The 21,234-nt window shown below is 37.3% G+C and overlaps 1 protein-coding gene across 1 annotated transcript in view; it reads left to right on the forward strand.

Moving 5' to 3' along the window:
- PREX2 (phosphatidylinositol-3,4,5-trisphosphate dependent Rac exchange factor 2) overlaps positions 1–21,234 on the forward strand; it is a 287,036-nt gene that overhangs the window by 119,136 nt on the left and 146,666 nt on the right. Inside the window, exons 11-15 of the mRNA XM_042923563.1 lie at positions 4,145–4,245; positions 11,993–12,096; positions 12,734–12,783; positions 15,555–15,630; positions 17,571–17,643. Of these exons, the coding sequence (XP_042779497.1) occupies positions 4,145–4,245; positions 11,993–12,096; positions 12,734–12,783; positions 15,555–15,630; positions 17,571–17,643 (404 nt within the window). The remainder of the gene's footprint in view (positions 1–4,144; positions 4,246–11,992; positions 12,097–12,733; positions 12,784–15,554; positions 15,631–17,570; positions 17,644–21,234) is intronic.

The following is a 21,234-nucleotide window of genomic DNA, read 5'->3' on the forward strand; positions in this document are numbered from 1 at the left end:
AGTCTAAGCTGGCAATTAATTCAAAACTTTGACAGCTGGGCTCAGCATGAAGGCCTATCGATGAGGAGTCTGGAAAAGTAGGTCATGCAGTGAGCCTGGCACAGAGCAACAGGCGGGGAAGTCACCTGAGCTTTTCACATAGATTGGCTGTGTGTCCTTTGGTTTCTCCAGACAGCTGTATGTGGGAATTCCTGCTGGGTTCGGCCTGCAGGACTGAAGGGAAGGGCGGCCGCCTTCAGGTACCGCTGCTTAGGCCAGGCCCTATGCTGGCTTCTTCCTATACATTATTTCTAATCCTCAAATACATACTTAAGAGGTAAAATCTTTATATTTTTTAAAGATTCAAAACCCAGCCATCAGGGAGCATACCGTGCTCACATTCATATAGCTAGTATATGCCAGTGTCAACTCTCTAAAAGTAGTTCAAAGCCCAGACTTCACCATCAGACTGTCTCCATGCAAATCTGCTCCTACCTCTGGCTAGTTGAGAGATTTGGGAAGTTTAAACTTCCTTTTCCTCTCTAAAAATGGAGATGATTGTAGTGTTTACTTGCAATACATACCAGAATGCCTTCTTGATTAATTATGTAGACACAACAAAATAGCCATAGGCCACGCCAGCTCCCAACCCCATGAGAAGAATATAGGCCAGGAAACCCTGGCCTGCAGGGCAGCACGGGGTCTCTTCTCCAGTGAGCATGGTCCTCACAGCAGACCACCCAACTGCCAGCAAGCTAGTGTGGCTATCATTGGTAGGCCCCCAGGTGACAGCTTTGTGCAAGAGAAAGAGCAGATGTGAGCCTACCTTCACTTGGAAACCTCAATGCTGCAAAGAAGACTTTCCTTCCTTCCTTCCTTCCTTCCTTCCTTCCTTCCTTCCTTCCTTCCTTTCCTTCCTTCCTTCCTCCCTCCCTCCCTCCTTCCTTTCCTTCCTTTCCTTCCTTCCTTCCTTCCTTCCTTCCTTCCTTCCTTCCTTTCCTTCCTTCCTTCCTTTCCTTCCTTCCTTCCTCCCTCCCTCCATCCTTTCCTTTCCTTCCTTCCTTCCTTCCTTCCTCCCTCCCTCCCTCCCTCCTCTCTCTCTCTCTCTCTCTCTCTCTCTCTTTCTTCTTTTTTTAATGTTTATGTATTTTTGAGAGAGTGCAAGCAGGGGGAGAGGTAGAGACAGGCACAGAGGATCTGAAGCAGGCTCTGCACTGACAGCAGCAAGTCTGACGTGAGGCTTGAACTCAGGAACTGCAGAAGTCGGACACTCAGCCTGCCAACCCAGGTGCCCCACAGAGACACTATTTCTTATTATAACCTTTTAGGCATAACTTCCCACTTCTCATAGGGACATGCCTACTTATAAGAGTGTCACTTCAAGCTATGGCTTCTCACCAGGTGTTTATTAATATTCCATTTACCCGTCGGGGGTCATTTTTACCATAAGAATGCTGCCTGGCAACACAGCTGATGCCCTGCCTTCATCAGGTCCTAGGAAACAGCTAGAAAGTTAATCCAGGGTCATGTTTTCCTAATTGAAAGAGCAGGGTTTTGTTAACCCTTTACCCTGACCATAATGCATGTTAGTTGCAATGATTGATTGTAAGCCTTCTCCAGAGCCCCTTGTACATAGGAGAGACACAGTAAATTTTAGCTGTGTTCATTGTGGCTTTTCCCACAACAGTACGCTACCTCTGTGTTAACAGCCCAAGGTGGAGATTGTTTTTGACTGGATTACAATCCTTTTGCAGAGCGTTAATGGGATCTCCTTGTGATTTGAATAAGTCCCGCAGTAAAGCCACCCATTAACTTCCTTTCGTACCCCTTCTCTTTTTTTATCCTATGCTCCTAATTTATAGAAATACTTAGAAAGTGCTCTTTTCCTAATTTTTTGACACATTCAGGAATCTGCTGACATCAGAACAAAATGATGCTTTAGCTACATACCAAACAGCACAACTCACCTGTCAGCCACTGACAGTTAATAAGCGCTCAAAATGTGCCAGGCACTGTGGCCGTTATCATTTATCAGCTCATTTAATCCTGTGACAGTGCTATGGGGTTGATGTTCTTACTATTTTTGTGCTATTGAGGACAAAACCGAAGTTTTACTTCTGTTTAAACTTTCTTTTGGATGGCTCCTATTTAATAAAAGAATTAAAAGCATTTTAACAACTTCTTCTGCCTTAAAATGTACTTTTTAGTCTAGATACCCATGTTTAGAATTTCATGTCCCTCAGTTATTTGACTGCAGCCATATGCATTGCTTTTGGTTTTGAAATAAATGGAAAAGTAATTTTCGACATTTTCCATAGCTTGGCTTCTCTGACCTCTGTGCAAAATTAAAACCATTCTAAAATGTATCTGTGACTTTATGTAAGAGTTCAAATGTTAGGTTTTAAATTTTTTTTTTTTTTTGACATTTATTTATTTTTGAGACAGAGAGAGACAGAGCATGAACGGGGGAGGGTCAGAGAGAGAGGGAGACACAGAATCTGAAACAGGCTCCAGGCTCTGAGCTGTCCTCACAGAGCCTGACGTGGGGCTCGAACTCACGGACTGTGAGATCATGCCCTGAGCCGAAGTCGGACGCTTAACTGACTGAGCCACCCAGGCGCCCCAAAATGTTAGGTTTTTATAACATGAGCACCATAAAATATTTCATTGTAAAACGTTTCTGTATCTAGTGTTCTCCTAATGATACCACATGGCCATAACAATTACCATGACCCAGCTGGTGCTCTCCTGTATTGCAAAGCATCATCCTACTTATCTGTGATATCTGGGGCTCCTCTTCCCACCCCAAAATGGTGACAGATGTGAGCTGTGATCCTCTCTGTCCTTCACAGCCACAGTAGATGTATGCGGTGGACAGTTCTGATGGATTGTTTCGTGCTGGAGTATTCCTTTTGGATGACAGTTTAGATACAACAGTGAATTTACTAGATAATTTTTACATTTGAAAACAGTATAGTAAGACTCTCCTATGGCTTTTGGTGTGTATTAATTTTATATTGCTGCAAAATAAGTTACCACACACCTAGTGGCTTGAAAAAACTGCCATTCATTAGCTCATAATTCTCTAGGTCAGAAAGAATTCCAGGTGAGCAATACTGGGTTGCCTGCTTAGGGTCTCACAAAGCCAAAATCAAGGTTGTGGGTTGGGCTGAGGCTGGGCCCTTACCTTAAGGCTCTGAGAACAAATTCACTTCCAAGCACATTGAATTTGCTGGCAACTTCAGTCCACAGAATTCAGTCCTCTGTGGCTGTAAGTATAAATCCTATTTCTGTGCTGACTGTTGGCCAGGACCACTCTCAGTTAGAGAGTCAGCTGACTTGGGATTTAAATTTCATATACAAAATCCATTCACAGCACTACCTAGATTAGGATTTGATTACAAAACCAAGGGATGGGATTCTTTTTTTTTTTTTTTTTTTAATGTTTATTTATTTTTGAGAGAAAGAGCGAGCGAGCAGGGGAGAGGCAGAGAGAGAAGGAGATACAGAATCCTAAGCAGGCTCCATGCTTTTAGCTGTCAGCACAGAGCCGGACGTGGGTCTCAAACTCTCAAACCAAGAGATCATGACATGAGCCGAAGTCATACATTTAACCAACTGAGACACCCAGGCGCCCCAAGGAATGGGATTCTTGATGGGGGTGGGGGGTAAGAGGACATGTTTAGAATTCTGTCCACCATATGGGATATGATTTTTTTATTTTTATTTTTTAGTTTTTAATTTTTAGTTTGCCTTCTTGGAGTTTCAAACACACTGGTTCTCTGTGCCTGAAAAGCCACATTCCAGACAGTCTGTTTCTTATATATTAAATCATTATTATTCTGTCCGTTGGATATCTTTAGGGTCTCTTATATTCTCTTTATAGTTAAAACTACTCTAAAATTTTCCATTTGTGTTTATTAGAGGTCTCAGTAAGTTGAATAGTTATTAAGTATAGTTTAGGTAAGCTATGGACATTTGTTTCCTAGAATAGAGTAAAATTTAAATAATTTTGGGCTTTGCATATGTGAAAAAATGCATGCTGAAATGCACTGCAAATATTTTTTTTATATTTGAGACTCCTTCCATAGCTGCTTGATGAAAGCATGGTACAAATAGACTTTCAGAGGAAAAAATTAACTTTTTCACTGGATTTCTATTGCAGTGAATTTGTGTCATGGCTGTTGGAAATTGGAGAGATTCACAGGCCTGAGGAAGGGGTTCACTTAGGACAAGCATTGTTAGAAAATGGAATCATCCACCATGGTAATTCTTTTATGAAATTATTAATTATAAAATATTAAGAACTAAATTATTCTGTTTATCCACAGATTGCATGATTTCATTAATCAATTTAACGTAGAGCAAATCACCACATTATAGGATGCTTATGTGTTTTTAACAACATATTTGAGTGACTAATAAATACAGAACTACATTTCAGGGAGTATGGGGTATGGTGATATATTTGCTAACTTTAACACGAACGACTACAACACAGGCAAGAATTAGAAATACAGGTAAGTGCGGGAGTGTGGAGGAAGGAATAGCAGGTTCTCACTGGAGTATTTGGGACTGCTTCATGAGGGAAAGGGCATTAAGGTTGCACAATGTAGAGAGTAGAACTCTCACGGGGACAGAAGGACAGAAGGATGTCCCACCCTGAGGAATGGTATAGGTGCTCAGGCATGGGAGTGAAAAAGTTCATGGTGGCCTCTTCAGGAACTAGCACAGAATGTCACATGGCAAGAGAGTATACTTCATGGATGAATATATGGAGGGAGGATGTGGTGAGAAAGGTAGGCACCTCTGATCCCAGAAGATGTTAACTCTCTGGCTGTAATATGGGGGGCATATTCTGAAAGAGGTGAGAAGGTGATGGACACTTTTAGGCAGAAGAGTGGCCAGAACTTGGCTTTAGAGTCCTCAGATACAGCAGCGTGGAACATGGAATGAAGACACTTGGGACACTGCGGAGAGCCCCTTCCACCAGGAGACCCCAGCCTTTCCCGGCAGTGGGAGGTTGAGGGCTGTGTTCTTGGGCACGATGAGAGTGGTCCATTGGGGAGATTCTGGTGAAGCTGAAATAGCATGTCTGATAACTGTTGGATGTGGGAGATGAATGAAGAGCAAGATGAGGTTATTCTGAACTTTCTATCTAGATGACAGGGATGATTATTCAGGAGGAGGAGGGTGTGGAGGAGATAAAGGGTTTGCAGCAGGTTGGGTATAAGACATCCACAGGGGAGTGCTCAGTAAGAGGTTGGGAATGTGTGTGTAAAGCTCAGGGTAGAGAGAGATCCAGAGACAAATTTGGGGATCATTTTGAGAGAGCACCAGATTGCTGAGAACATCAATAACAAAGAAGAAAGCAGTGATCATGGGAGTAAGAAGTAAAGCCTGAAGAATTTCTTAAAAAAAAATTTTTTTTAATGTTTATTTGTTTTTGAGAAAGACAAAGTATGAGCAAGGGAGGGGCAGAGAGAGAGGGAAACAGAATCCAAAGCAGGCTCCAGGCTCTGAGCTGTCAGCACAGAGCCCGAAGCGAGGCTCAAACTCGAATTGTGAGATCATGACCTGAGCTAAAGTCAGACGCTTCACTGACTGAGCCACCCAGGCACCCCAAGCTTGAAGAATTTCTAATGCAAAATGTGGGAGAAGAGAAAAAGAGGTAATTGTGAATAAATACGGCTATTAAGCTAAGGTATTTCAGTGTTCATTTTTGTTTTTAATTAGAGTGGGGTGAAAATGAGCTAGATTCTCCCAGTTTTTCCCCACCGCACTGGGTGCCACCGATGTAATGTGCCACCATCTATCCAGATAGAAATCATCTGGAATTCCTTTTTATCCCTCATGCCCTCAAACCCTGTGAACTCTACCACCAATATAGGTCCCGAACCAGACCACTTCTCTCCCTTCCAGAATCCCACCTTCCTCCCAAGCACCATCTTCTCTTTCCTGGCTTCCACTTTCGGCCACTATCCCTATTGTCCTCCTCTTCAGATAACAGCTGAAGAGACCTTTTAAAACAGATGTAAGATCAAGGCATCCTCCTACTTATAATCATCTACTGGAGTCCCGTTAAACTCAAAGAGAAGTCCAGAACCTCTTACCGTGGTCTAGATCTCTTACCATGGACCATAAGGCCCCACATGATAGGGCCCCTGACTTCCTCTGTGAGTCAGCACATGGTATTATACCTAACTCATTACACTGTGGCCACTGCAGCTTTCTGTCTCTCCCTTGAACACTCCAAGATGACTGTATATTTAGCAACTTTGTTCTTGCCATTCTCATTCAACAATTATTTATTAGTTCCTAATATATGCCAGGGACCTTTCTAGGTGCTAGAGATAGAGCAGAAAATGAAATGATAAAAGTCTCAGTATTCATGACTCATGTCTTCAATGACATTCTGACTCATCCCATTATTCCAATAAACTGCGTTTTTAATTTTTGAAATTTTCTTCATGAACTTATCACTCGCTAAAATTATCATGTTATTTTATTTATTTATTACTTCTCTCTTTGTCTCCCATACCTACTCTAGCCACCAATCACAATATAAGTACCATAAGAACAGGAGTCTTGTTAGTTAATATATAGTAAATACCTGGAGTGCCCATCACATGCAGATGCTCAATAAATATTTGCTCAGTAAATGAATCAATGAATAATTATATTTTGAGTAAACAGATAATACCGATAAATTATATATGATTTTGTACTTGATTCTTTAACACTATGAAATCACCCTTTAGTATCTAGTATGCTAAAAAGCATCATCCAAAAACTTATAAGTAAATATCAAAAAGTGTTGAGCTACATGACTTTCCTCTCTGCTGCTGCTTTTTCCTTTCATCAAAGCCCACGTCCGAGTGTATACTTGGGTCAAGAAGGGAATGTGTTTGTTTTGTCCTGTCGTCCATTGAAGCTCAAGTAGGTGGAACGTAGAGAGGTTTTGCATACAATCATTGACCTTCAGAAATCAGGAGATTCCTTTCTCATTAGACGGCGTACTTCCAGGGACTGTGTATTACCAATAGAACAAAGAAGGGAAAATCTGTTTATGATCACCTTGGTTTATTTTTTTCCTTACCAACTCTTTCCTTCATTCTGCATGTAAGATACTCTGCTACGTGCTCTAAGGTATGTAAACATGAACTAATGACCTTTATTTCTTATGGTCTAGTAGTTTTTTTAAGCCTATCCTTTTATCCTCTTCACCAGGCAATCCAGCTATTGACCTATTTCCTTTCAGAAAGGCAGAAATCTAATAGGATGGGAAAATTAACTTTTTTTGTTTTGCAGAGAGCACTGAGAAGGAAAAGTATTGGTTAACACTAGCTGCTGTAACAAATAAGTTTCAATCTAGTGGCTTACATTCTAGAAGCTACTTTGTCACTCAGGTAAAGTCCAGTCTTTGGTAGATGAGGTTGGGTGTTCTCCCCCACACAGGGTTTTGGTGTTTGATAGAGGCTCACTGATCTTCAGTGCAAGGCTCTTAAAGGTTGCCTTGAAGGAGTGGTGGAGTTTTGTTTTGTTTGTTTTAAATGGGCCTGTACACTTTCCATTGTGCCTTTTGTGTGCATGTCCTTGGGTGCAATTCAGTTATGTGGCCACTCCTTACTTCTTGCAAGAGAAACTTAGAAATGTAGTGTAGCTGCATGCTCAGGAAAGACAAAAGCTAAACCAATTTGTTAAACAGTGATCCAATTTCTGCCGCTGAGGCATAGCTCCCAGATCAATATAAGATCTATGGAATTACATTAAAGACAGAGTAATCATTATATAAACTTGTCATTGTTTTATGATGATGTCAGCATGTAATAGTCATAAAAATAACTTTCAAAATTTCTATTTCAGTGGAGGTTTTCATGATTGTTAATTTAAGTTGTTAATTTGAGTGACTTCAAACCATTATGAACTAGAAACAAAAGAAAAAAAGATCTTAAAGTTATCAACAATTGATGTTGCTATTTAAATTTGTTTAAAAGACTGTTTAAAAAATGCAACATTTTTTACTTCTATGGGATTATTACTATTTATTTATTTATTTATTTATTTATTTATTTATTTGGAGCAGGGGAGGAGCAGAGGGAGAGAGAAAATCTTAAACAGGCTCCACACTCAGGACAGAGCCCAACTGTGAAATAATGACCTGAGGTGAAATTAAGAGGCAGAAACTTAACTGACTGAGCCACCCAGGTGCCCCAGATTATTACTATATTTTAGAGTTACACACTAATTTTGTCATGTTTTCCTGTTTTGACTATGAGGTATCTTATGATAGATTAAAGTATGTTACAGATTTTATTTGCAAAGCCGGAAGGAGTTAAGGTGTGCGGAGAGGATGTCCTTTGAAAGGAGCTATTAGGTTATTTTCAAGCCATCCTTCCACTCTTGCTTTCATCTTTCATCAAAGGTGATCTAGGAATTGTATGATAATTAGTTACTTATTTGCATAGTTCATTGGGTTCTGGAAATTGAAGATATAACTCTTATGGGTGGAATTTTACTGACTTTACAATGACAAAGCTGTTATTACTTTGCCTGAAGTCATGAACAACTACTCAAACATGTTCATGTTAGTTGTAAGTTAGTACAAAGTAGAGTTGAAATAATATTTATTAAATATCTTTATGAACAGTCTTTTTGTGTCTTATCTGTTCTTCAGTTCAAAACTGCTGGAAGCTCTTGAAGGAATTACAGAGTTCCATAGAGAGGGAACCACCCGTATTTATTCTGTTAAAATGCTTCTCACAATATTTTTTTAAGTTTTTTTATTTTGAGAAAGGGAGAGAGAGAGAGAGAGAGAGCAATCAAGGTTGGGGCAGAGAAAGTAGGTGAGAGAGAGAATCCCAAGCAGGCCCCACACTGTCAACATGGAGCCTGATGCGGGCTGAAACTCAACAATCCATGAGTTTGTTACCTGAGCTGAAATCGAGAGTTGGAGGCTTAACCGACTGAGCCACCCAAGAGCCCCTCTCACAATATTTTTAATTGCTTCCCTCTAATGAGAAAAAACACCAAGAACATAAGATTTTTTTATAAGGGATATCAGAATGAGAGAATTTCAGTCCTAATCAACTTATCCCCCAACTCAGACACCACTTTTCTCCAATACCATTTTGAAAAGGAAGAAGGAGATAAATTCTGGATTAAAATTTATTTTGAAATTTCAAATGCAAAGTTTGAAATTATAACAATTGTTTGTCGCAGTTTGATTTTAGTGGCCTGTACTATTGTTATCAGGATTTGGTCAGTGGTGATGTTAGATTTGGCATACAGAATTTTTGTTGCTAAAAGTAATCACCCTTTTTAAGTGTCCGAAATTAACCTGTACAGTCCCCCCCACAACTAGGGGTAAGAGAACATATTATGCGATTTCACATTAGTAATTTTATTAGAATGGAGAAATATGAGCCATACGTGCTAGTTTTATTGGTATGTGGTTCCAGCTGCATTCTAGTGGAAATAGAGTTCCTAAAATAAAGTTGAATGGACCATCTGTTTTAAAGAGAGCATGCAAAAAGAGTTGACTGTTATTGCCATCATTCACATTGCTTATATTGTTGAGAACTTCATAAAAGCAAAGCCCGGCTATACCAGGAATTATTGGGTTGAGGCAGCATATGCTTTCTGTATGATATGCTGATAATACTTTCTTGTCTGAGTCTACTATTTACATTATAAATGCTTAAGCAAGAATTCAGAGACCTCATTCATTATATCCGGTGGTGTGTGAAGTTGGCTTGTACAAACTTAAGAGAGTTGGTAATTAAATTTCTTAAAAATTTGCAAGCTCGTTGTGAGGCACAGCTATTATTAAAAATTAAATAAATAGTACATAAATTGTATTAGAAACGAAGTTCATAAATTATTTTAAAAATCTTTTAGTGTTTATTTTTGAGGGGGGGCGGGCAGAGCACAAACAGGGGAGGGGCAGAGAGAGAGGAAGACACAGAATCCGAAGCAGGTTCCAGGCTATGAACTGTCAGCACAGAGCCTGATGTGGGGCTTAAACCCACGGACTCCAAGATCGTGACCTGAGCCGAAGTTGGATGTTTAACCGAGTGAGCCACCCAGGCACCCTGAAGTTCATATATTATTAAAACTCATCACTTCTTAATTGTTGTACTATGTTTTCTATGTTCTTGGTGTTATTTTTCTCCTATCTGTTATTGTTGGTGTTATTTAAAATCTATTATTTCTGTGTGATGGAAATCGTAAATAATAATGTATCACTGCTCGTCTAACTCTGTGTTCAGTGACTTTATTATGGTAGTTTGAAATTGACCAGTGTGGGATTATTTAATACCACAGAAATTAGTGAATACTACAAATCAGCACTTCTTCTCTCCCACCATCAAGAAAGCCAGGTGTTAAACATTTACCAGGGTATCCCTAGTAATACCACTGTATCGCATAGTTGTTTAAAAGATGGCATTAAGCAACCTTCCCCATAAGATAACTTGAACTCTCAACAACTCATAAACCCATTTTCCATGTTCAAGAAGTTGGGGGAGTGCAGTTGAGTGCAAAACTATTCGCTGTTTTTTTAAGGCAACAGCTAAGAGTTGCAAATTAACCCAAGATGAGTTGTCAAGGTCACAAGAGTTTGCCATATAACAAAGCACTCCATTTTGAATAGAAATTTTAAACCACCACTTCTTTTATTGTGGCAGGAGACATTTGGGCCCAATGTTTCCTTGAATTTTGAAATATCTAGACAATCATTTATTTCAATGAATCTTAGGAGATAAAAATGAGAAGAGGTAGATTGCTGAGAAGAAATAAATAACTGGTCCTGAAACATGCCATAAGATTTCAAAATATGTCTCTCAATATTATTTTTCTTTCACACATGCTTTTTTCTTTTTGGCTTGATCTGGAAAAAAAGATGCCAAAAGGCTGTGTTGTCTTTCTTTCTTTGGCAGCAGTCCTGTGTCGATCTGATGGCTGCAAGCCAGGCACATAGTTTGGATAGGTTGGGGTAAAATAGCTGAAACTTCACGTGTGTATGTGTGTGTGTGTGTGTGAGATAAGTCGTTCGGCTTTCTTCTGGATTCACCAAATGTAGTTCATGGAAATTAATTCTGACAACTTTTTCTCCCCCTTCAACATTTTTAACAAAAATAAAGGTCAAAGTCTTCCATCTAATCGTGAAAATAGAGCTTGTTGCAGCAAATTATCTCTTCTGCAAATGTTGCATTCCCTGTAAATAAAACATTTAAATATAAACTCTTTGAGGTTTAATTTGAGGTTTTTTCTTTCCCAAAGAAAGTCTTTGTTAGACTGTGTGTAAAATAATTTCTCCTAAAAAGAAGAAAACTTGAAAGGAAGTTAAATAGGAGTCTTTAGGAATATGAAAGTCTTATCTCAAGGATGAAAGTGAAGGATGACCGTTGTCATTTCTGCTGAGAAAAAAAAAATAAATGACATGTAAGAATAGCATTTCTCAGCTTACGAAAACTGTTGAAATTTTGGGATAAGGTACATATTGAAATTATATAATCTACTCCAGAGTTCCAAACACAGGATAAATGGTCAAGATTGGTGTATGTGTGGTCTTGGCCTGTTTGCTGTGGGGTAAAACACATAAATACTAAAATTCACTTCTAGGACTCAGAATTGAATTATAACCCACAAATTAGATTATCCACTCTTTAAAGGGCCCTTTTTGCTTGACTTTGTGGCATTGTGGAGAAATAGAAAATACAACTTTGTATATTTATATAAATAAAGTAATACACTGTACACGTGCAGCATACTATGCTAGTTGAATGTTGCTAAACTCTATTTCCTAAATCATTATATGGAAACTATAAATGTATCATATAACAAAATCTTATCATGAATCTTACTGAAATAGTATTACTGTGTTAGGAAAACAAAAGTTTTTGGTAAAACTCCAAGTTTCAATGTTTGGGAATTTGTATTTTATAAATTTGTTTGTATTTGCCACTTTTTATATTGTCAGTATTTTAATATATTGTTTCTATGTTCTTAGTTACTGATAAGCATCAATTCAAGCCAGAACAGATGTTATATAGATTTCGCTATGATGATGGAACATTTTATCCAAGAAATGAGATGCAGGATGTGATTTCAAAGGTAACATCCTCTCCCAGAACCTTTTATCAATAGCAGAATTCATGTCATACTTTACCAGGATGAAATGCTTTTGAGAGACTTAAAAGAATTCTTATGCCATAGAAAATGGCATAGGTAAGCAAGCCTCTCAATTCTTCTTGCTGTTTAAAGAGTTTTAGGGTTCAATCACTTTTTTTTGTTCTCTTCTGTAATTCTAAATGGAAGTAATGAAATTGCATTACTCAGAAGATCGTATACATTGAAAACAATGTCACATGTAGTAACAAGTGGCCATTATACTTGAATAAGTTAAAAAATAATGTACATATATAAAATTTATGTGACAGTTTTGTTTGCACACTTGACAAAATTTATATTGACATGTAATGAATGTGTAGTATGAGGTATTGCTACATAGATTTATTTTCTACTTATGTCTGTAAATTTTACATTTTAAGAAAAATAGTTTTAAAAACCCTTTTTATTGTTTCAGTTATATTATTTTTCTGATGTAGTATAATAGTTGAATAACTTTCAAATTGGTAGAGATTATATAGTGATTCCAGAATGTTTATGGTGAATTTATTTGTCTTACAATTTCATTGGTCTGTCTTTGAGTGATCTTCCTTGTTTTTGACATATCTTTATTTTATAATAGGGAGTGAGATTATATTGCCGTCTCCATAGTCTGTTTACTCCAGTGATAAGGTGAGTCTAACTTTTGGACAACTTACAGGGAAATATTTATGTTACATATTAGGCAAATATCCTTCAGTTGGAACCTCTTGGCTTATTTTGTTTTTCTTCCATAAGTGAAAAGTTTACTTTTAAAGATTATTTTAAGTAATAACTTATCTTAAAATAGTCCTAAATTTTCTGAAGCTCTATTTATGCAGTTTCTTCCATTCTTTTTATTCTGATTTCTAAAATTATTTGCCATTAATTCATACTAAACTACAGGTTTGATAGTGAAATAATCCAGAGTTAATATTTAGTAAGTAATAGTTGACTGGGAGAGGATTTGGAAATACTATGATTACTGTATATTGTTTTTTTTTCATTAAATTGTATAATTGAAACTTGGATGTGTATTTTCATAATATTTCCTTCTAATACTTTTTTATCCAAAGAAAAGATTTTTTACTTGAAAATTAAAAATTATTTTGGAGTTAATAAGTAAAATTTTATAATTTTGTTTTCAACCATGATTTTCCTTCTGAAGAGATACGCCTGTCTTTTTGTAGTGGAATCATAATTAATTTTCAGTTTATGTCTTTGAAAAGACAGCAGAAAACTGAGTTTTTTATTGTTACTAATAAAAATGTTCAGGAGTATTATTGTATTTTTGTAACATATACACTTAAAGAATGTAGTGTAATGTTACACTAATTTCCGATGGGCAGATATCATTCAGAGTTTATTAACTGAAACTTAATATTCACATAGAACAAAAAAAAATGGATGTATTATTTCCACAATGAATGAAGAGGCTTTTCAGTTCGTGGCTATGGAATCCAAATGTTTGATGTGCCATGTTTCTATTTTTCATTCTGGTTTCCAATTCCAAAGAAACTCAGAGCTTAAAGAACAAACAAACAATACAATTCAGAAGTTGCTGTTTATGTGTCATGGAATGCCCACTAATGTTTTATAGAGAACATGGTGCAGATCCTGGAGGAAGAAACGGAATCTTGCCCATCACTTCTGAAAGTGCCCTGTTCATGTTCACAAACAAGTTTTGTGAAGTGAAAAGAAGTGAAAACGAACCCATATTTATGGATTCTCTGCTAGGTTTCTAGCAGACACCCTGCAATTATTTTGGATAACTTAGTACTAAAAGATGGTTACTTCACTCAGTACTAATTGGCTACTTAAATTTGTTTTCCTGCTAAACTAATAAAAAGCAATAGTGGTTACATTTTTCATGTCACCTGTGTACCTAGGTACATTTTGTATGTGAGAAAATGTACTCTGAAAATATCTCTTAGCCGTAGGGGACGTCTTATCAAGAAGGTTACCTTCCGTACGAGCTGATATGAAGGAATTGTTCTCTGGCTAGAAATGACAATTGTTTATGAGTTGTCAAGGGAGAATTTAAAGGAAAAAAAAGCCATAAAACGGATGGAATGTATGATAGTCATGCTTTTAATATGTGTGAACTCCACTTACAAAAAGAAAAATTGCTTGGGTGAATTGTGCAGGTCCACGTGTGGTTTGTAATAGACTGAGTACCCTTTTCCTTCTTATTGATGCTTATGGAAACCAAAATGAAATGGGTACTGAGGTATCAGAAACATGGAGATAGATTTTAAAAGAGTTTTTTAATGTTTATTTATTTTTGAGACAGTGTGTGGGCTTATGTGTGGGGAGGGGCAGAGAGCGAGGGGAGGCAGAGGATCTGATGTGGGGCTGGAAGTCACAAACCGCGAGATCGTGACCTGAGCTGAAGTTCCATGCTTAATCGACTGAGCCACCCAAGCGCCCCTAAAAGGATTTTTTTAAAAAAGAATCTGCTGTGATTACTGGCTAACCTAGTGTTTTTATTACTAAAATCTCAGAAATTTCAACCATATTTCAGGGACTTTTTTTTTTTTATGAAAGTGGATAAAATGAGGTAAGTATTAATTGTAAATTGCTGACAGGGGCTGAAGAACTGTGAACAGAGCTAGTAATTATTTATCACTTCAAGTTGTTTGAGGTTCGGATCTTTTGACATTTTGAAAAGACTGTCATTTTCCCTTTGATCCAGCCCTGCAAAATGAATGAATTATAGATTTCTGCCCTTGGGGTCCCATTCTGATCAGGAGCACTTTGTTGGTATCTAACTTAACTTTGAGTGATTTCTCAGATCTGAGAAGTCTGCTGAAAGGATAGGCTGATGTACAGTCGGCTGGTTCCCTTGGTTCCCTGGGGATGTGGTGTCACTTGTCCGTGCTCTGATCAGACAAAATGAATGACAGGGTTCTCAGCATGTTTACCTCAGGACAGCCTTGCTATCTGCCACTGCAGCTGAGCCAAACGAATAATCTTCTGGTGCAAATCCAGCCTTCCTGGAAAATTCAGGAATAAAAGGATTGCTTTATTCTCTACATTTTGAGGACTTGTGTGTGTGTGTGTGTAGAGTATATCTTGTTTTAAGGGAAGAAGTTCTATTTTGTTATTCTTTTATTAATGAGATATTATATTTCTAGCTATGTTATTATCAGATAATAAAACAATAATAATCTACTTGGTATATAAGAAAATGTCAAAGAAGAAATGTCCTGCTTTGATATCATTGTGGGTCTCTTCTGATATGAGCTAATGGAGGAGTTTTCAAGTGTTATATATACCTTGTAAACCTCTTTTATTTGCACATAATTTGGACAATAGATTCAGATTGTATTGAATCTTCTGTTGCACACTGATATTAAATGAAATGTTTTCCTGCGCTTACTTGTCCTCTTGCTTAATGGTTTTGGCTTCTGTTTCCTTTGTAGAGATAAAGACTACCATTTAAGAACCTACAAATCTGTAGTCATGGCCAACAAACTGATAGACTGGTTAATTGCACAGGTAAATAGATAAATAGAAGTTGCTGAGTTACTTTCACTGCTGCTTTAAACTTTGAGATGGTTTAGGAACTTTTTTTTAATCCCAGATAGGACGCAGTGAGATACATTGGCCAAGCGTATACAGCTAATATGAAGCAGAGTTAGGAGTTGAATCTAGTTAATCTGACTTCAGAGTCTTCAAACTTGATTTTTATGTTATATGGTTTCTCAAGGGGAAGATGTTCCTATTTTTAAAATATCAACTGAGAGCCATCAAGAAAACTAAATGTAATTTGAGTATCACTGAAGTGTACCTATTCACATACACTGAACTTTCATGCAAGTGTGTATTCTATTTTGAAGTTAAGATTTTAGATTAAACTAAACAATTACCTTTAGATAAAAACTAATTCACATATCCAGTGGGCTTACTAGAGTCAGAGCCTTTTATAACATTGTGGTCAATACATGTCATTGGAATTGGTTCTGTACTTGGTATCAGAATTAGGGTTTCACATAGAAATTATAATCTCATAGAATTCCCATGAACTTGTACTATATGTTGACTCTGTGAGAAAACTGAAGAAAGTTGTTTTGTTTTGAAGCAAAATTTGGTGCTTAATAAATAAAATTCTGACTCCATGGAAATCAATGAGCAAACTATTTCTCTTTTTGGCTTTTTTTTTCTTTTTTTTTTTTACTTTTCAAGTGTGAGCATTAGAAGAATAGAATAAGCTGCTCAAAAGCTGGCCCAGGTTGCAATTATTTTTTTTCTTCAGATTTTCCTAAGGGTCTGTTACAATAATGTCTTTAGAAATTATATGTAGTAGAAATTGGGACAACGGACTGGGACTTCGGTAACCTAGCATCTGATGATGGTTCTGCTGATACATAGTTTTGCAAAGTTGGACAGGTCACTTAAACTCTCTGGATTTTATTTTCACAAGTGTTTATTACTACTTACTGGAATTATTATCTAACAGAGAAACAGGCACAGGGATATTAGAATAACTTGTTAGGACCGACAACAGATACTTTAAAACAAATGAGTGGACAAAACATACAAAACATGCATTGTAGGTGAATGATTAGAAGCGTGAAAGCAAGGATGAAAATAAGCACAGAGTTCAGGCAACAGTAAGGGGCCAACCTGACTAGGAAGAAATAAGATGAGACAGCACTTTATAACCACAAAACTTACAACTGTAAGGTTTATACACACACACACACACACACACACACACACACACACACACACGTATTCGTATATATGAATATATTCTTAATATGAATTACATACTTAATATGAATAAACCAGAAGTTTTCTAGATAAAAACATGAGAAGGTTGTATTGGGCTTTCTTTATTGCTTCAGTTGTATGATCTGATTATTTTCTCTGCAGGATAGTGACAGAGAAGCTGGCACGTATAGGCTCAGCCAGACACCCTACTTTCAGTGTCTTACAAGTCATCTGACAGTAGTTGATTTCTTTAGGTGTCCTTAAAGAACAAGGCCAGGAAAGTGATAGCACAGATCATGCACAATGATTTTTCATTAATTTTATTTAGTGTGTTTTCAGTATTTGGTAATTTTCTGGCTGCACAGTTGGTGTACAAGATTGAAAAAATAAGAGAAAGGGATCATTTGTAGTAGCAATAAATTTAAGTTAACTTATATATTTTCATATTTAAACACTGTGGTTTTTCTCAGGAAATATTAAATCTTTGCTTTTCACTTAATGTCAAAAAAAGGTATTTTCATAATCAAGTGGATAAATATATCTATCTATAAATCTATATAGATCTATAGCAATTAGGTACATTCTGGGCCTACAAAAGTAATGTATGGTGTAATAAATGAATGGCTTTGTCAATGTCATGCTGGGAATGTCAAATGAGTTAAAGACAGAACAAAGCCTTTAGTTGCCTATTAAGTTGTGGTATATTTTTATGTGGTTAACAGGGGGATTGCCGTACCAGAGAAGAGGCAATGATATTTGGCGTCGGACTCTGTGACAATGGATTTATGCACCATGGTAAGGGATTTTTATCCTAGGAGCTTACAGATGTATTTCACTGTTTTGTTTTTGTTAGGACCCTGGGAGTATCTCAGTATTAAGGCATTTCAAGATGAACCAGCAAAACTGTGTGAGTCTTGCCACTTGTCCATGCTGGATCACCACATCTGCATTCAATTTCACCACTGGTGCCATTGTTACATCTAGTTACTATTATCTACCAGTTGCCATGACTTCCCTTCTGTTTTTCTAGACTGATTCCAGAAAAGCAAAAGTTTCAACTAGAAGTTTTGTTTTTTTTAAAAAATAGCTTTTTTTAAAAAATGAAATAATTTTAGATCAGACTTGTAGTTCTTTTGAATGCCGGTATATTTTTAAATAATTAAATAAGGGACACCTGGGTGGCTCAGTTGGTTAAGCATCAGGCTTTGACTCAGGTCATGATCTCGCAGTTTGTGAGTTTGAGTCCTGCGTCGGGTCCTTTGCTGACAGCTCAAAGCCTGGAGCCTGCTTCGGATTCTGTGTCTCCCTCTCTGCCTCTCCCCAGCTCACACTGTGTCTCTGTCTCTCTGTCTCTCTCTCCCCAAAATAAACATTAAAAAAATTTTTTTTAACGTATATTTATTTTTGAGACAGAGAGAGACAGAGCATGAATGGGGGAGGGTCAGAGAGAGAGCCGGAGGCACAGAATCTGAAACAGGCTCCAAGCTCTGAGCTGATGGCACAGAGCCCAACGTGGGGCTTGAACTCACGAACTGCGAGATCATGACCTGAGCCGAAGTCGGATGCTTAACTGACTGAGCCACCCAGGCGCCTCCTAAAAAAAATTTTTAATGATTAAATGAGAACCTATATGGTGGGTAATTATTGTTCTTTTTAGAAAAAAATCTTTTATTTATTTGTTTTAAATGTTTATTTATTTGAGAGAGAGAGAACAAGTGTGTGAGTGGGGAGAGGCGAGAGGAGAGAGAGAAACCCAAGCAGGCTCCTCACTGTCAGTGCACAGCCCGACGTGGGGCTTGACCCCACCAACTATGAGGTCATGACCTGAGCTGAAATCAAGAGTTGGACACTTAAACAGCTGAGCCACCCAGGCACCCCGAAAAAATGCTTTTAAAATTATCTCAGAGGATAAAATTCTAAATCTCTAGAAAAAATCTGTTTCATTTTGTCTAGTAATTAAAGATTTTCTTTCTTGTTTGATGACTTCATTCCCCCTAAATTTATAAAAATAATGAGACTTAGTTTTCCCTCTCTGTTCATACCATCTTACAGATTCCACAAACCCAAACAATCTTTTTCACTGCTTTTATATGTTTATAAACAGATACTGGATAACACTTCTGCCTGTTTGTCAGTTACTTTCAGAAGGTTATCACCTTTTTTACGAAGAAGGAAGGATAGCAAAAGTTTCAGTGATGTTGAGAGCATCTTTGGTTAGCATATATGCATTTGGGAATTGCATTATATCCCACTATCTCTAGAACACTGTATGAGTTGTGAAAGAGAAATACCAGTCCATGAAGAACAAACTATTGAATGAGGAAAATGACATTATTATAAGGACTTAAAACTATAGTGTCAAGCTGAAAACCTTCAAATATTCTAATTGTTTTTCTCTTTAAAGCGTCGAGGAGCAGTAATTTTATCTACATATTTTAAAGTATTGAATTTAAAAAATACTGAGTTAAAAACAAAAGTTTTCTCTACAAAAGTCAATGTTGGTAAAGCACAACCAATTTGACTGCTGCCTGGCCTTGCTGGTGTCTTTCTCACTCCTGTTAGACAGACTGTTTGATGGAGGAAAACAGCAGGAGCAAAATACCATGTACATTTTGGGAAAGTGCTTAGATCACATAGTCAAGACCTAACTTGATCTCAAGTGTATTCTCATTTGTATTGTCAACTGTGACTTGTGTCACTTTTTAATTTGCGGTTGATAGCTTCATTTGCCAGCCAATCTTCCATTCAAAGATCAATACATACATCATCCAGTCAACAGTTATTATGTGGAACTCTGTAAAAATAATGAAATAAAATAGCTATCATTTTTTAAAATGTATATTTATTTTGAGACAGAGAGAACAGGGGAGGGGCAGAGAAAGAGGAGGAGACAGGAACTGAACCACCCAGGTGCCCCGAAATAGCAGTCATTTTGTATTGCTTTCTATATGGCAATGTAATCACACTTATTACTTCATTTTAGTTCTGTACATTATGAAGAAGGTTTTATTGCCCCCATTTTACTGATGAGGAAACTATGGTTCAAAAGTTTAAGTAACTTCTCAGGGGCTCCTGGGGGGCTCAGTAAGTTCAGCAGCAACTCTTGATTTCGACTCAGGTTATGCTCTCACAGTTTGTGAGATCGAGCCTTGCATCGGCCTCTGTACTGACAGCATGGAGCCTGTTTGGAATTGTCTCTCTTTCTCTCTTTGCCTCTCCCCTACGCTGTCTCTCAAAATAAACATTTAAAAAAACAAAGAGTGGAAGCAATTCTCCCAATGTTACACCCAGAATCAATCCCAGACCCGGAGGTCTGTTTCATCATAAAGACAAACTTTCTACAGTGCCATGGGACCATTATCTTCTCTTTAGCTTCCCGGTTCAATGAATCCCGCTGTTCCAACAAGTGCGCTTCAAAGTACTAAGGATAGATAAATAGAAATAGAGAAGATTCCTCTTTGAAAACATTTTGCCAGCTGTCAGGATCTCACTGAATATAAATTCTATCAATATTTAGCCTTTTTAAAATTTTTTTTAAATGTTTATTTATTTTTGAGAGAGAGACAGAGACAGAGACAGAGCACGAGTTGGGGTAAGGGCAGAGAGAGAGGGAGGAAGACAGAATCCGAAGCAGGCTCTAGGCTGAGAGCTGCCAGCACAGAGGCCGACATGGGGCTCAAACTCCAGAGCCAAGAGATCATGACTTGAGCCAAAGTGGGATGCCCAACCCACAGAGCTAGGTGCCCCTAGCCTTATTTTTAAAAAGGTCAACAAAACATAAACCCTATATCCTCAGGGCACGCCAGGAATCTTAGGGACTTTGGGTGGAAATATGAACATTCAGATAAAAGGGAAAAAACTGACCTTTATTGAAATAAGAATATTTGAGAAAAATGTTTTTAAACAGAAAAGAACTAAGAATTAGTGGAAACTAAAATCACATTTCACCCAGAAGATACAATTCTGGTTTGAAGTGTTGGAACAAAAGTGACCACAGTGGGAATTGCTCACACACATAAGAGTAACATTTACCCATTTGAATTTTCCCATAATTGTTCAGGATATTAAGAACATATTCCAAATGTTCACTACAAATTCAAAACACTGTAGATTTCTATGTTTTGGATTGCATACATATTTTGATTCAATATAATCTTTTATTTAAATTTGGATTTTAATCTGGAAAGTGACAGACGGGTAAGTACAAAAAATTCAACATTGAAAAAAATACTCAAAAATTCAAAATCCTTAGCTAATAGTAACTTAAAGGAAACATCAGCTTGAAGGTGTAGAAATAGAACAGTATCGCAGGGATCTCTGTGAATGTAACTTGTTCACTGAATGTCTATGAGTGTGGAAAATAATTTTGGTTTTTGGATTAATTGG

This window comes from Panthera leo, chromosome F2 (assembly GCF_018350215.1).
Source record: "Panthera leo isolate Ple1 chromosome F2, P.leo_Ple1_pat1.1, whole genome shotgun sequence".
Lineage (NCBI taxonomy): Eukaryota > Metazoa > Chordata > Mammalia > Carnivora > Felidae > Panthera > Panthera leo.